General features: G+C 29.3%; 1 protein-coding gene across 1 annotated transcript; it reads left to right on the forward strand.

Annotated features, from left to right (window-relative positions):
- Window positions 1-8,222: 8,222 nt before the first annotated feature.
- On the forward strand, window positions 8,223-12,468 carry LOC137831479 (jacalin-related lectin 3-like). Its single transcript, XM_068639167.1, has 7 exons — window positions 8,223-8,535; window positions 8,655-8,858; window positions 9,491-9,943; window positions 10,490-10,717; window positions 10,823-11,185; window positions 11,429-11,650; window positions 11,929-12,468. The coding sequence occupies exons 1-7, from the start codon at window positions 8,533-8,535 to the stop codon at window positions 12,223-12,225; spliced, it is 1,770 nt and encodes a 589-aa protein (XP_068495268.1). The 5' UTR covers window positions 8,223-8,532; the 3' UTR covers window positions 12,226-12,468.
- Window positions 12,469-12,889: the final 421 nt, after the last annotated feature.

Here is a 12,889-nt window from a genome sequence, read left to right on the forward strand (position 1 = left end):
GCTTTGTTCATCGTCTTCATTACGGTTTAAGGTTTATAACAATATTTGAGTCATTATCATTATCCATATCACTTGTGAGCATTTTGTCCAACACTTGAGTGATATGCTTCATGAAAAGAGAGATCCCTCTTGATCTCTCTTGTTCAAGCTACAAATAATTGTTTAAGTTATATAACACATCACTTATGTAATGCATAGTTACAATGATTGCACACTCCTTAAATTTATGCTTTAGAGACTCTTCAATATGACTATTAACACCAACCTACAACCATCATATTTTAAAAATGTATTATTAATGACCTTCACATTTTAAATAGGTACTAAATATAAGTTGTTCAAAATGATTTAGACACCTCTAAATCTTCAAAATCATTTTGTTATAGAAAAATAAGAAATAAATCTAGCTTCTATTTATAATTTTTATTTCTATTAATTATATCTATTATTAATATAATACTAGAGTCTTATGATATGTAATATTTGATTTTTAAAAGATTAGATATTTATTTTTAAAAGTTTAAATAACAACTTTTTTCCAATTATTTTTTATTTTTATTATGTATTAAAAAAATTGAAGGATAAAAAATTAAAAGAATATAATAATATAATAAATAATTTATTTAAAACTGCATTAAAAAAATAATTGAATGTTTTCAAAATTTTGAGGAAAGAGTCTTAAATAAGTATTATCATCTTCTAACTTTGAAAAATAAAAAAATAATATATATATATATATATATATATATTTATAATTCCACCCTACGAGACTCGTATTTCCTCCTTAAAACAAATGAAATTATATGTTCTCTTTTAAGTGTTGTATTTGTAAAAAAATAATTTTATTTAACTGTTATTTTTAAATTTTAAAGTAACATCAGTCTTTTTTTTATTAGTTGTATGGTTATCTTTTATTATTCTTTAATTAGTTTATATATATCATAATAAAAGAGATAAAAATAAAAATATATAAATGTTTTATTAAAATTAAAAATTTATTAAATTTCTTGGCCATACATCTTAGGAAAAAGGAACAAAATAAGTAATTGTAAGTAACTTTAATACTGTGTTTGTTTCCATTTTGGACAAATAGGGATTTGTGAGAGGTGATTTTGTTTGTATCGATGTAGGAAGAAAAGTGAGAAAGAATTTGAGGGAGAGATGTGGTGCTTTCTCACTCTTGTGAAGAGAAATACGAGAAATGTCCTTCATTTTTAGTTTCCATTTTTAAATATTCAACTTCAGTTTAACATATTAATTGTAATAATAATTTATAAAATACATAAATTTTAATTTATTTATACGTAGAACAATTTAGTCATATTTAATTTTAATTACAAAGATAATCGTAATCAACAATTTTATCTATTTAAAAAAATATCAATTACATCCTTATGAAAAAAGTTTTCATTTCTCATTATTTGTCATTTTATCCAAACAAATTATTTTTTACTCATATTCCCACCTGAAATTCACTGTGAATTCATCTTGAAATTCAAAGAATTGGGTTATTAAAAAAAGAAAGAAGAGAGTAATTGTGAGTAACTTGAAAGGTAAGAGTGTCCTATGAAAAGAGGACAGCATTTGTAGTGTTTTCCGAAGTTTTAGGATCAGTCAAATTGAAAGCAACTAATTATGGCAAAGTGTTATGGGAATTTGCGAAGTTCTAAATATCCATAACGTGCATTCTGTCGATTGCGTTGCGTTAGTTTTCAATGTTACCTTTAAAAGCTACAATCAACGTAGCCTCCCAAGAAAATATTTTATTTTCATGCAAAAATATCTCTATTTAATACTTATATCACATCTTTCCATAATATATAGATATAGATAGATAGATGTATATGTTTTTTTGAGATACTTTAACTATATCTATATATGATAAAAAAAATTAAGTATAGGACTTTTAAATCTGTAACCTTATTTATATCTACTACAATTATATTAAGAATCATTAAAAAATACGTTATTAAAAATTAAGTATCAGTATATAAATATATTCAAGATATCATTTAAATAAAAACAATTTATGTAATTTCAAAAATTATATAATTATTCTCAAAATTCTATTGATCTCAAAAATTCATTTTCAATATACATAAAATAATAAATAAACGCCTTTTAAAAATGTATATTAAATATGTTATGTATTATTAGAAACTAATACTTAATTATTTTAGTCACTTTTTTTTCTATTTACCGATCATACTCTACAAATTATGATAAATTCATTACACAAATGATTATATAATAAAGTATATGAAAATGTGAATTAGATCATCAATGATGTCTTGATGTCTTGATTTATGTAATTCATTACACAAATCTTTTAAATTTTTTTCATATGATATTTTCATTTATGTGAATTAGATCATCAATGATATCTACTTTTAATAATGGGTGAGTTCACGTATTTTTATTTTTTTAATTATTTTCAATTATTATTTATGTCTATTTTTATTATTATTAATGTTGGAAGCAATTAGTGGATAGGACTCGAACCCCGAGTCTCTTATTAATATTATCAATAATAATAATAATCATAATAATATAAAAGAATTTGTTTGGTGTAGTGGTTAAAGTTTATTTAATAACTTGAAGGAACTTGATTTCAAATCTCATCCAGTGCTTGAAGGAACTTGATTTCAAATCTCATCCAGTGCTTGAAGGAACTTGAATAACAATTGTACTTCTTTATTCAAAATCCTAGATAACAGGAAATAGAAATTAAATAAAGTTAGAAATAAAGAAAAAAAATGTCTCATACAAATGAAAAATGATTATATAGACTATGGTTCAAGGTAAAACCGTAGTCTATTATTCAAATTTTTAGTATAGACTACGATTGTTTATATGAACCATAGTCTATAAGCTTGACATGTGCTACAGTGGATAAGGGAGTATACGGTGTACCATTGGGATGCCATATCCCATTTTTTGCAGTTCAAACTTGGTTGGGCAACACAAAAGATTAACAAATATTGGGAAAGTGTGTGGATTGTTGTGATTGGGGAGATTTGGAAACAAAAGAATCTTATCATTTTTAAGAATGGTAGAGTTGATAGCTCTTAGATTTTTACTTTGGCTCAACTCAAGGTGTGGTCATGGATTACATGTACAAAGAGATTGACCTCTTTTACCTATGCCCAATGGTGTATGGATCCAAAGACATGTTTGACCTCTATTAAAAAGAAAAGTTGAAGTTTAGTTTTTTGTAGGAAGGATGTTTTTTTGGCTAAGGTAGAGGCTTCAATTGCTTAAATATTGTTTACTCTTTGTATTGAATGAGTGTGAAACAGGTGCTATTAACATTGGCCATAGGTCAGAATGAAGGTTTGTTTATGCTGTAGGGTTAAAGTTGGTATCAGGATTTGTGCAGGTACAAAAGTGCTTGGATTACGCTAGTTGTGGTGATGAAAATAGAATGTGGCTCCCAGTTAAGTATGTTGGTTTTTTGTGCAAGTTTTTGTGGTTTTTTGTTGTTGAGGCTATGAACAGGTATTGCGGCTCCCGGCAGGTTAGTAGGTAGGTTAAATGTCTTTAGGTGTTAAAGAAAGCGAGTTTCTTTTTTTAGTGGTTCCTTTGTGATTTATTTGTGGGCGAGGACTTTGCTTTGTAAATGTGTTTGTGTGCTTCTAGTTGTATTAGGAGCTATTTTGTGTGTATTGTTTTTACTAAAGACTGGTTATAAGGACCTTGTTAGGCTAGACAATGATTTTTTTGTGTGGCTTACCATTCCTTCTAAATGAGGATTTGTTTGGTGGTGGATAGGGATTGAAGAATGTTTGTAGGTCAGGTGTTGTGCAGGTTGACATTAGCCACTTTCTGTATAAGGGTTGAGACACCCCTGAAGTGTCTCATTTTATTTTATTTATTCTTTGCTTGAAAAAACAAATAGTTTCATAGCCCATTGTTCAAATTTTGCGCATAAACTACGGTTGTTCATATGAACTGTAGGCTATAAGCTTGGCATAGACTACGACTTTGGGCAAAATGTAGTATATTGTTCAAATTTTGGATAGAAACTATGATAATTAAGTAAAATCGTTGTCTATGTGATGTTTATTTTAACCTTGTTTACAATCTGCGCCTCATTACAATCATTTTAGTTCTCTTCCTCGTGCTTCCTTTTTCCCTACATCGTTGTTGTCTTATCTTCCTTTAACAATTTTTTTTAATTAAATTTGTAATACATTACATATGAATATAATCCGTATGTAACACTTTTTGTTATTTTTTAATTAAATTTGAAATAAGTTACATATGGACGGATTATATCCATATGTAACAGTTTTTTTTAATTAAATTTTTAATACATTACATATGGATTATATTTGTATGTAAAAAAATTATTTTTAAATTAAAAATGTAACACATTACATACAAATTATATCTGTATGTAACAATTTTTATTTTTTGAATTAAATTTGTAATAAGTTACATACGAATTGTATCTGTATGTATCAATTTTTGTTTTTTAATATGTTACATACGGATTACATTCGTATGTAAAAAAAAATTAATTAAATATTTAATACGTTACATACAGATTATATCCGTATGTAATAATTTCTATTTTTTGAATTAAATTTTAAATACCTTACATACAGATTATATTCGTATGTAACAATTTTTCTCCTTTTAATTAAATTTGTAATAAGTTACATACGGATTATATTCATATATATCAAAAAAAATTTAATTACATTTTTAATAAGTTACATACGGATTAAATCCGTATGTAAAAAATTTATTTTTTTAATTAAGTATGTAATACGTAATTATATCTGTATGTAATAATTTCTGTTTTCTTAATTAAATTTTAAATACTTTATATACGGATTATATCCGTATGTAATTATTCCTGCTTCATGGCGTCAAAGTTACATACAAATTATAGTCGTATGTACCTTTGGTTTACATACGGAAAAATCTGTATGTAATGTTTATTTACATACTGAATAGTCCGTATGTAAATATCCGTATGTAACGTTCACTTTACATATGGATTTTTATCCGTATGTAATAATCAGTATGTAATTCTAAATTTTCTTATAGTGTAGATTGCGTTTTTACTTCATTTTGTCTTCTCTGCCTTACTCCTCCACGCCTTGCATTGTTCTCCCAAGTCGTCACTGTCGTCCACCACCAGGTTAGTAATTTTTTTTATTTTTTTTATTTTTTTCAATAATTATTTTCATGAGTATGTTAATTTATGTTTTTCATTTTTATTTTTGTTTTTGTATTTATTATTAATTTATATTGAATTTGATGTAAAGTTATAGACAACAATTCTTTTGTTTGTTTAGGGTTTAGGGTTTCACTTACAATATAGGTCGCGGTTATGTTAATAATTGTCGTATATAGTTGTGTTATAGACTACGATTGTTTAGTTGTCGTCTATAATTTTAAATTATAGACAACATGCATATAGACTATGATTCTAAAATTGCTATGCTTTAAAAACGCTCTCTAACAACATTTTTACAGTGACTTTACTTCACAATAGATCAATTGATGTATATAGTTATCCATTTGCATTCTTAACAGTTTTTAAATTATTGTATAAGTTGTTAACAATATGATAAGATTATTAAAATGTTTATGATTAGTTGTATGTAACGATTAAGAGTTTTGTACTAATCAAATAGTATATTTATAATTTAAATTGTATTTTATTTTTAATGGAAGATGTGAGTTAAAGGTAAGGTATACATAGTATGAGTTCATATAGTTAAACTTAAACTTTAATTTGAATTTAAGATCGAGTAGAATTAATTAGTATATTTATTATAAAGTGGGTTTTAAGCCTAACTCAACCCCCATAAAATCGACTCATAAGATTGAGGTTTGCACCCACTTATATACAATAAAATGTTCTCATCTCTAGTCAATGTGGGATCTCTAACACACCCCCTCACGCCGAGAATGACAACTCGTGCGTGGGATAACATAGGGACAATTTCTTCTTGCACCTCTACGTTTTTTTTTCCTGCACCCCCACAATGTAATGCAAAGACAAAAATATTCCTATTATTTTTTAAAAATTCCAAAATACACATAAGACCCACACTACTATTTCTTCTTCCGGACAATGCAATTCGGTAATTTTACAGAATAGGAAATCTGCATTTATATTTTTTGCATTCTGGATTTCAAAATCCATAAATCTTCTGGATTGGTGAATCCGGTAATCTTCCGGATCCATCAATCCATAACAAAAATTAGACTTCTGGATTCAGCAATCCGGAAATCAACAAGTTGCTTTCGAAACACCCTTTATTTGAAAAAAGAACACAAATCACTTCCGGATTGATGAATCTGTAGTACACTCCCGAATTGATGAATCCGTAGCACACTCCCGAATCCCAATATTCGGTAACCTAAAAAACTCTAGTTTTTTTAAATAAAAGGTGAAGGTCAGTTTTGGGATTTACAAAATTGTGGGGGTGCAGGAAGAAAAACGTAGGGATGCGGGAAGAAGAAGCTTAACATATGATGGCTGGTCCGATAACGACCCGATAGCGGGTGACCTGATAAGCCCAACAAATACTCGCTAAGATAAACTCGAAATGGCTCTGATACCATATTACAAAGTGGACTTTAAGCCTAACTCAACTCCATGAGCCGATTTTATGGGGTTGAGTTAGGCTTAAAATCCACTTTGTAATAATATTAGAATTAAAACCATTTGTAATAATATTAGAATTAAAACCATATAGGAAAAATGTGTGAACTTATTAAAAAAAATGTAAATAGAAACATGAGAAGAAAATAAATCTCCTTCCTTCTTTCTTTTGAAAAAAAATAAAATAAAATATATATATATATATATATATATATATATTATCTTTCAAAGCTTTTTCTTATTTTATCTTTCTTTTCCATTCTTCAAAATTATAAAAGTAAGTGGTTTCTATCTTTTCCTTAGTAGCTTCATCTTTCTCATCTTAAAGTTAGTCATATAAGAGTTTGGAAAATCTACATGCACGATGTTTTTTTTAAGTAAATTCTAAATTTGAGTGTGTTTTCTTTGTAAGATTCTAAATTTTAAACTCCAAGGAGTTTGGTGATTATTTTTGCATTCAATGTTATGTTTAAAATTTTATATGTGGCCATTAAATGTTAAATGTTATGTCTATGATAATAATGTATTTATTATATGTGGGCAAAAAATGGTATAAGTACATAACTGTCATATGGACCAAATAAATAGTTTAATTATTCACACATATATATTATTATATCTAATATAATTATCTACCACTGTTGACCAATGAGAGGAAGAGAGTTTTTTATTCATAAAAAAATTGTGAATAAAATTATTATTCTAATATAAATCTAATAAATGTGAGTTTATTAAAATTGAAAAAAAAAACTATTCATGTAAAAAGTTGCTTTCAATTTCAAGCAAATCATTCATAAAATTAAACAATTAACAAATTAATTTATTTTGGAGAAATAAAATATGATAGTAATCTAATTGAAATTGATTAAAACTTTTTGAGAATATTTCAAGCAACTCACCTACATAACACACTTAAAGATAAGTATGGTTTTGGTTGGTCTAAATATACTCTTTTATTATGTATTATTTTTGTTTAAAGGATGAGTATGGTTTTGGTTGGTATAAATATACTCTTTTATTGTGTATTATTTTCGTTTAGTGGAATAAGTTAAATGATTGGTGTTTCAATATAGTTAATAGTTTTACATTTTTTAAAAGTAAATGATAAGAACAATTTATATATGTCTTTTTTTACTTTTTAAAATATTTTTTAAAGATAAAACTGTAAGTCAATAAATTATAAAACTAACAATACTTTACATGCAGTAATTAATCTTATTGATAGAATACCTCTTAAAAATACGTGAGAATAAGTGAACATTTCTAACAAACTCTCAACTAGATAATACTTCAATAAAAACTCACATATGATATGTATTAAACTCAAATCACCAAGGTTCCTTGTAATAAAAATAAAATTTATTGTTTGTTTTCTAACTTAATTATAGTATTATTTTATTTAAAATTTATAAAAATTATAATATAAATTTCTAATTCCATCATTTATATTTATTAGTTACTTAGTATATGGACGGCACCTGTATAAATATTCCAAATATGAACTTTAATATAACGTTGAAAGTTCCATGAATTTGACATAGAATTTTGTTGTGAAAATGGAGAATAAGGTTATGGGAAAACACTGTTTTGTGAATGTGACTGTCACAAATGAATAAGAAGAAACTGTCAATATCTGGAAGCATGAGACTGGTTTCTATGGAGAACCTGATTCCCTTGCCATTCAACTCTTCCCCTCCATGGTGGATTCCAATTAGCTGCTTCTACATAGTCACCTGTCAAGCATAAATGCACCTTTTTCTTTCCATAAGCTTCTCTTATGCACTCCCTAAAGGCACCATTTTCTTTCCATAAACTGCTCTTAAGCACTCCTTAAATACACCCTTTTGCTTGCATAAATACACTCCAACTTCTCTATTTGTCTCTCTTCTCACAAGCACAAGAAGATGGTACTGCATGCTTTAAGCAGATTTTGTTATTCATGAATTAACTCATTTTGTGTTCTTCAACTTCTTTTTTTGCCTTACTTTTTCTAACACCTTAGAATTGAATGATGTTTTGAGTGCAGAGTTTTGAGGAGAAACCTGTATCAGTTGGACCATGGGGAGGCAGGGGAGGATACCTTTGGGATGATGGTGTGTATTCAACAGTTAGGCAATTGGTGATAAGTCATGGGGAAGGAATTGACTCCATCCAGATTGAATATGACAAGAATGAAAGATCTATCTGGTCACTCAAGTATGGAGGAAGTGGAGGCTATAAAATTGACAAGGTAAATTTTCCATGACCTTAGTTGTTCATATTGAAATTAGAAGTATGTTACTTGTAACCTAGAAATTAAGGTTTTAAATTGTAACATCGTTCAAGTATGCTAATTTTATCCTAGAAATTAAGGTTTTGAATTGATGTTACAATTGAAATTTCATTGTAATCCTTGATGTTATAGTATTGTTATGAACAAATACTACTGATGTGACTGTAATTGAAGTCAGAGAGTCCGAAAACCTTAAACATTGCAGCTGAAATCGCAGTCGCAAACTATTTTCTAAAATCTTAAGAAACTTTACATAGAATTGATATAACATTGGGATAATACAAATGATCAAATTAACTTAAGGCACAAATCTTAAATAAAAAGAAAGAGTTGTTTATGTTTTCCAAACAAATAGAAGTTACTGTAAACAAAATACTATGTTACAGTTTTTCTAATTAATTGAATTTTGCTCCATGAGTTAGTATAAGTGTTTTATAAGATAGAAGTAAAAAATTGTAAAACATGAATTTTGTATTCAAAGTGTATATATAAGTCTAACATTTACTAAACATTGTGTTTACAATCATGAAGTGTTTGTGCTTTAGGAAACTCATACAGCATATTGATTAAATACTGTGGTTGTGTTCCAGATCAAGCTTGATTACCCAGACGAGTTCCTAACATCAATTGATGGATACTTTGGTAGCTTAACTCAATCGGGACCAATCTATATTCGGTCACTGAGTTTTGAGAGTAACAGAAAAATCTATGGACCATTTGGAGTTGAACAAGGGACATATTTTTCGTTGCCAATGACTGGTGGCAAGATTGTTGGGTTCCATGGCAGGTATGGTTGGCACGTTGATGCCATTGGAGTCAATCTCAAGTCCTCTCAGCAACCAAGCCCTTCCAAAGCTTTGTCTTATTCACATAGCTACATGACTAACACTCCTGAGAATGGTAGTTATAATGTAATACAGGGAAGTGTTGGCCAAGGCTATGATATTGTTCTTGCCTTAAAACAGAAAGATGATTTTGGAAAAACTCCAACCGTGAAGATTTCTAACTTCAAAGAACCAGACTATATTGAACCAAAAGAAAAGGTAATCAAGATAAATAGTCTTAATGAGTATTCTCTCTTTGAAATGTTGCTTAATTTTCTTCTCAACTTTAGCCATGCATAATGAATCTCAGTCATGATTGCATAGTAACCAATAGTAGAGAGTGTGCAATTGGCACTCACGGGAATAGAATGCAGTACCATCCTCTAATCAAAATAATAGTTCTACCACAGTATTATTTTTTGGCTTTTGATACAAACCTTTATTATTATACGTATTATCAAGATGAAACTCTAATTGTGATTGAAGAACTGCTTCAGAATTTTGTTCTTTCATTGTTTGAGAATTTTATTATAGAACAGAGAAAAACATAATGATTCATGAATCCATCCAATACATTCCCAGTTGGAGGGTGAGAAAATAGAAGTATTAGATGGAATGGTATGAAATGCATTCCATCAATTTTTGCTCCATTCCTGTTTTAAACAATGCAAACACTGAAACCTAGTATCATTCCACCCTAGTTTATTGATTCAAATATAGTCATCATTTGCATAAAAGGAAACTAAGAATCTATATTCACTTCAGGTAGTCTTTGTGGATAGGGCATCATCAATGGTTGAAGGAGAAGTGACATACGGGCCATGGGGTGGTACTGGTGGATATGTATTTGATGATGGATCGTACACAGGAGTTAGACAAATTGACTTGTCTCGAAATGTTGGAATTGTATGGATTAGAGTTTTGTATGATCTTGAAGGGGAAGCTGTATGGGGATACAAACATGGAGGAACAGGAGGTTTCAAACATGAAAAGGTAAACTAAGTTAAAAAAACCTTTGTAGTCTACTTTTACCTGATAAACTAAGCAATGAAATTGATATTTTTATTTTTTTACCATTTGTTGTGCATCATGTTGCAGATAATCTTTGATTTTCCATATGAAGTCCTAACACATGTATCTGGCACCTGTGGATCTCTGATGTACATGGGGCCTGCTGTTATAAGGTCACTGACTTTTCACACCACCAAAAAGTTATATGGTCCATTTGGAGATGCTCACGGAACTCGTTTCACAACAAATCTGAGAGAAGGAAAGGTTGTTGGTTTTCATGGTAGAAGTGGCTTATTTCTAGATTCTCTTGGTGTGCATGCAATAGAAGGAAAAGTAATAGTGCCAGTGGCAACACCTCCTTCCATGGAATATATCTCAAGAGAACCAACTGTTACTGAAACAGACAATTCTCAATTGCCAGTTGTTGCCAAATCAGCACCAATTGAACAGGTATTCGTTGAACACCATTTGTAGCACCAATTATACTTGTCCCCTTTTTAAGATTTAGCACTGACAATTTTTTGCGGCAGTGAAAATAGTCTCTATGTTAATGGCATGGACCAAACTTAATTTTTTGTGTAGGTACCAAACTTTAAAATGAAAACAACTATAGGGGCTAAATGAATATTTTAGCCTGCATATTGAAGTGAAGAGGATATTCTATTCACTTTTGCTCTCTATTTCACATCACAGGTTTCTCGTTGTGTGATTAAAGAACCAGCTCCATGTGGACCAGGTCCATGGGGTGGGGATGGAGGTAGACCTTGGGATGATGGAGTCTTTTCTGGGATTAAGCAGATTTATTTGAAAAAAGCACCTGAAGGAATTTGTTCAATTCAAATTGAGTATGATAGATATAAGCAATCTGTGTGGTCTGTTAAGCATGGTGGTAATGGAGGAAATACCATGCATCGGGTATGATTATGAATTGATGCTTATTTTCCCACTTCGTTCAAGAGTAAATTGCTTAGTAATTTCATTAACTTTTGAAAAACTATCTTATAAATCATATCTATCATGATTTCTGTATAAATAGTTTTACATGAGAGTGCTAGATATTAAACTGATGTCTAACCACATTCCTTCTGTTTTATACTAGCATTCGTTTTGTTGGATCATGCATGATTGCTAGCACCAAAATTAACTAGACTTAGCTTTCTTAGTCTAACTCACACCTATTATTGTGGTTTTAGATCAAACTGGAGTACCCAAATGAGGTTGTGACTTGCATATCTGGCTATTATGGTTCAATCACTGCTAATGAACAACCTACAATCATAAAGTCACTCACATTCCATACCAGTCGAGGACAGTATGGTCCATTTGGTGATGAAGTAGGGAAATATTTCACTTCAACCAAAACAGAGGGTAAGGTGGTCGGTTTGCATGGAAGGAGTAGCATGTATTTGGATGCCATTGGGGTCCATATGCAACATTGGCTAGGAAGTCAGAAAACTTCAAAGTTATCCTTCTTCAAGCTATTTGATTAGGGAAGAACAATAATAAATATAGAGAGCGATGAGCTCAAATTGATATGTTTACAATACATTATAACTGAAAAGATAAATAATTTTTTGTTGGAACAATTTTGAAATTACATTGACCAAATCATAGTTGTAAACTGGTGTCTTTCAATGTGCAGTTGTAAAAGTAACATTTTCAAATTGTAAACTGGTGCATGATTATCAAGATATGCACTTATCTAAATAATATTTGGTGAATGTTTTAATCAACTGTAAGATTTGTTATACAATGTGAATAAATATAATGGTAGTTAGTCTCGGTTGGACTCTTCTTGTTAGAGATCCCACATCGACTAGATGAGAACAATTCATTGTATATAAGTGGATGCAAATCGCACCTCATGACCCGGTTTTATGGGATTGAGTTAGGCTTAAAGTCCACTTTCTAATATGGTATTAGAGTCATTTTGAGTATATTTTAGCGAGTGTTTGTTGGCTCAATTTTTTCCTAACCATGAGGGTGGAGAAAGAATTTACCTATAAGGTGAAACACAAACAATGGCATGGGTGTTTCTTCCTACACCATCATTTCTAAAAAAAACTATTTTTTTCCCTTTTAAAAATGATTTTCAAATTATTTTTTTTAGAATATTATCATAACATATTTTATCCATTCTGGATTTACCATTAT

Source organism: Phaseolus vulgaris, chromosome 6 (genome assembly GCF_000499845.2).
Source record: "Phaseolus vulgaris cultivar G19833 chromosome 6, P. vulgaris v2.0, whole genome shotgun sequence".
Taxonomy (NCBI): domain Eukaryota; kingdom Viridiplantae; phylum Streptophyta; class Magnoliopsida; order Fabales; family Fabaceae; genus Phaseolus; species Phaseolus vulgaris.

What these genes read in the sequence shown, in the direction of transcription:
- LOC137831479 (XM_068639167.1), top strand. An exon ending in GAGGCTATAAAATTGACAAG is followed by an intron (nt 8,859 to 9,490) that starts GTAAATTTTCCA and finishes GTTGTGTTCCAG; the next exon opens with ATCAAGCTTGATTACCCAGA. An exon ending in ATATTGAACCAAAAGAAAAG is followed by an intron (nt 9,944 to 10,489) that starts GTAATCAAGATA and finishes TATTCACTTCAG; the next exon opens with GTAGTCTTTGTGGATAGGGC.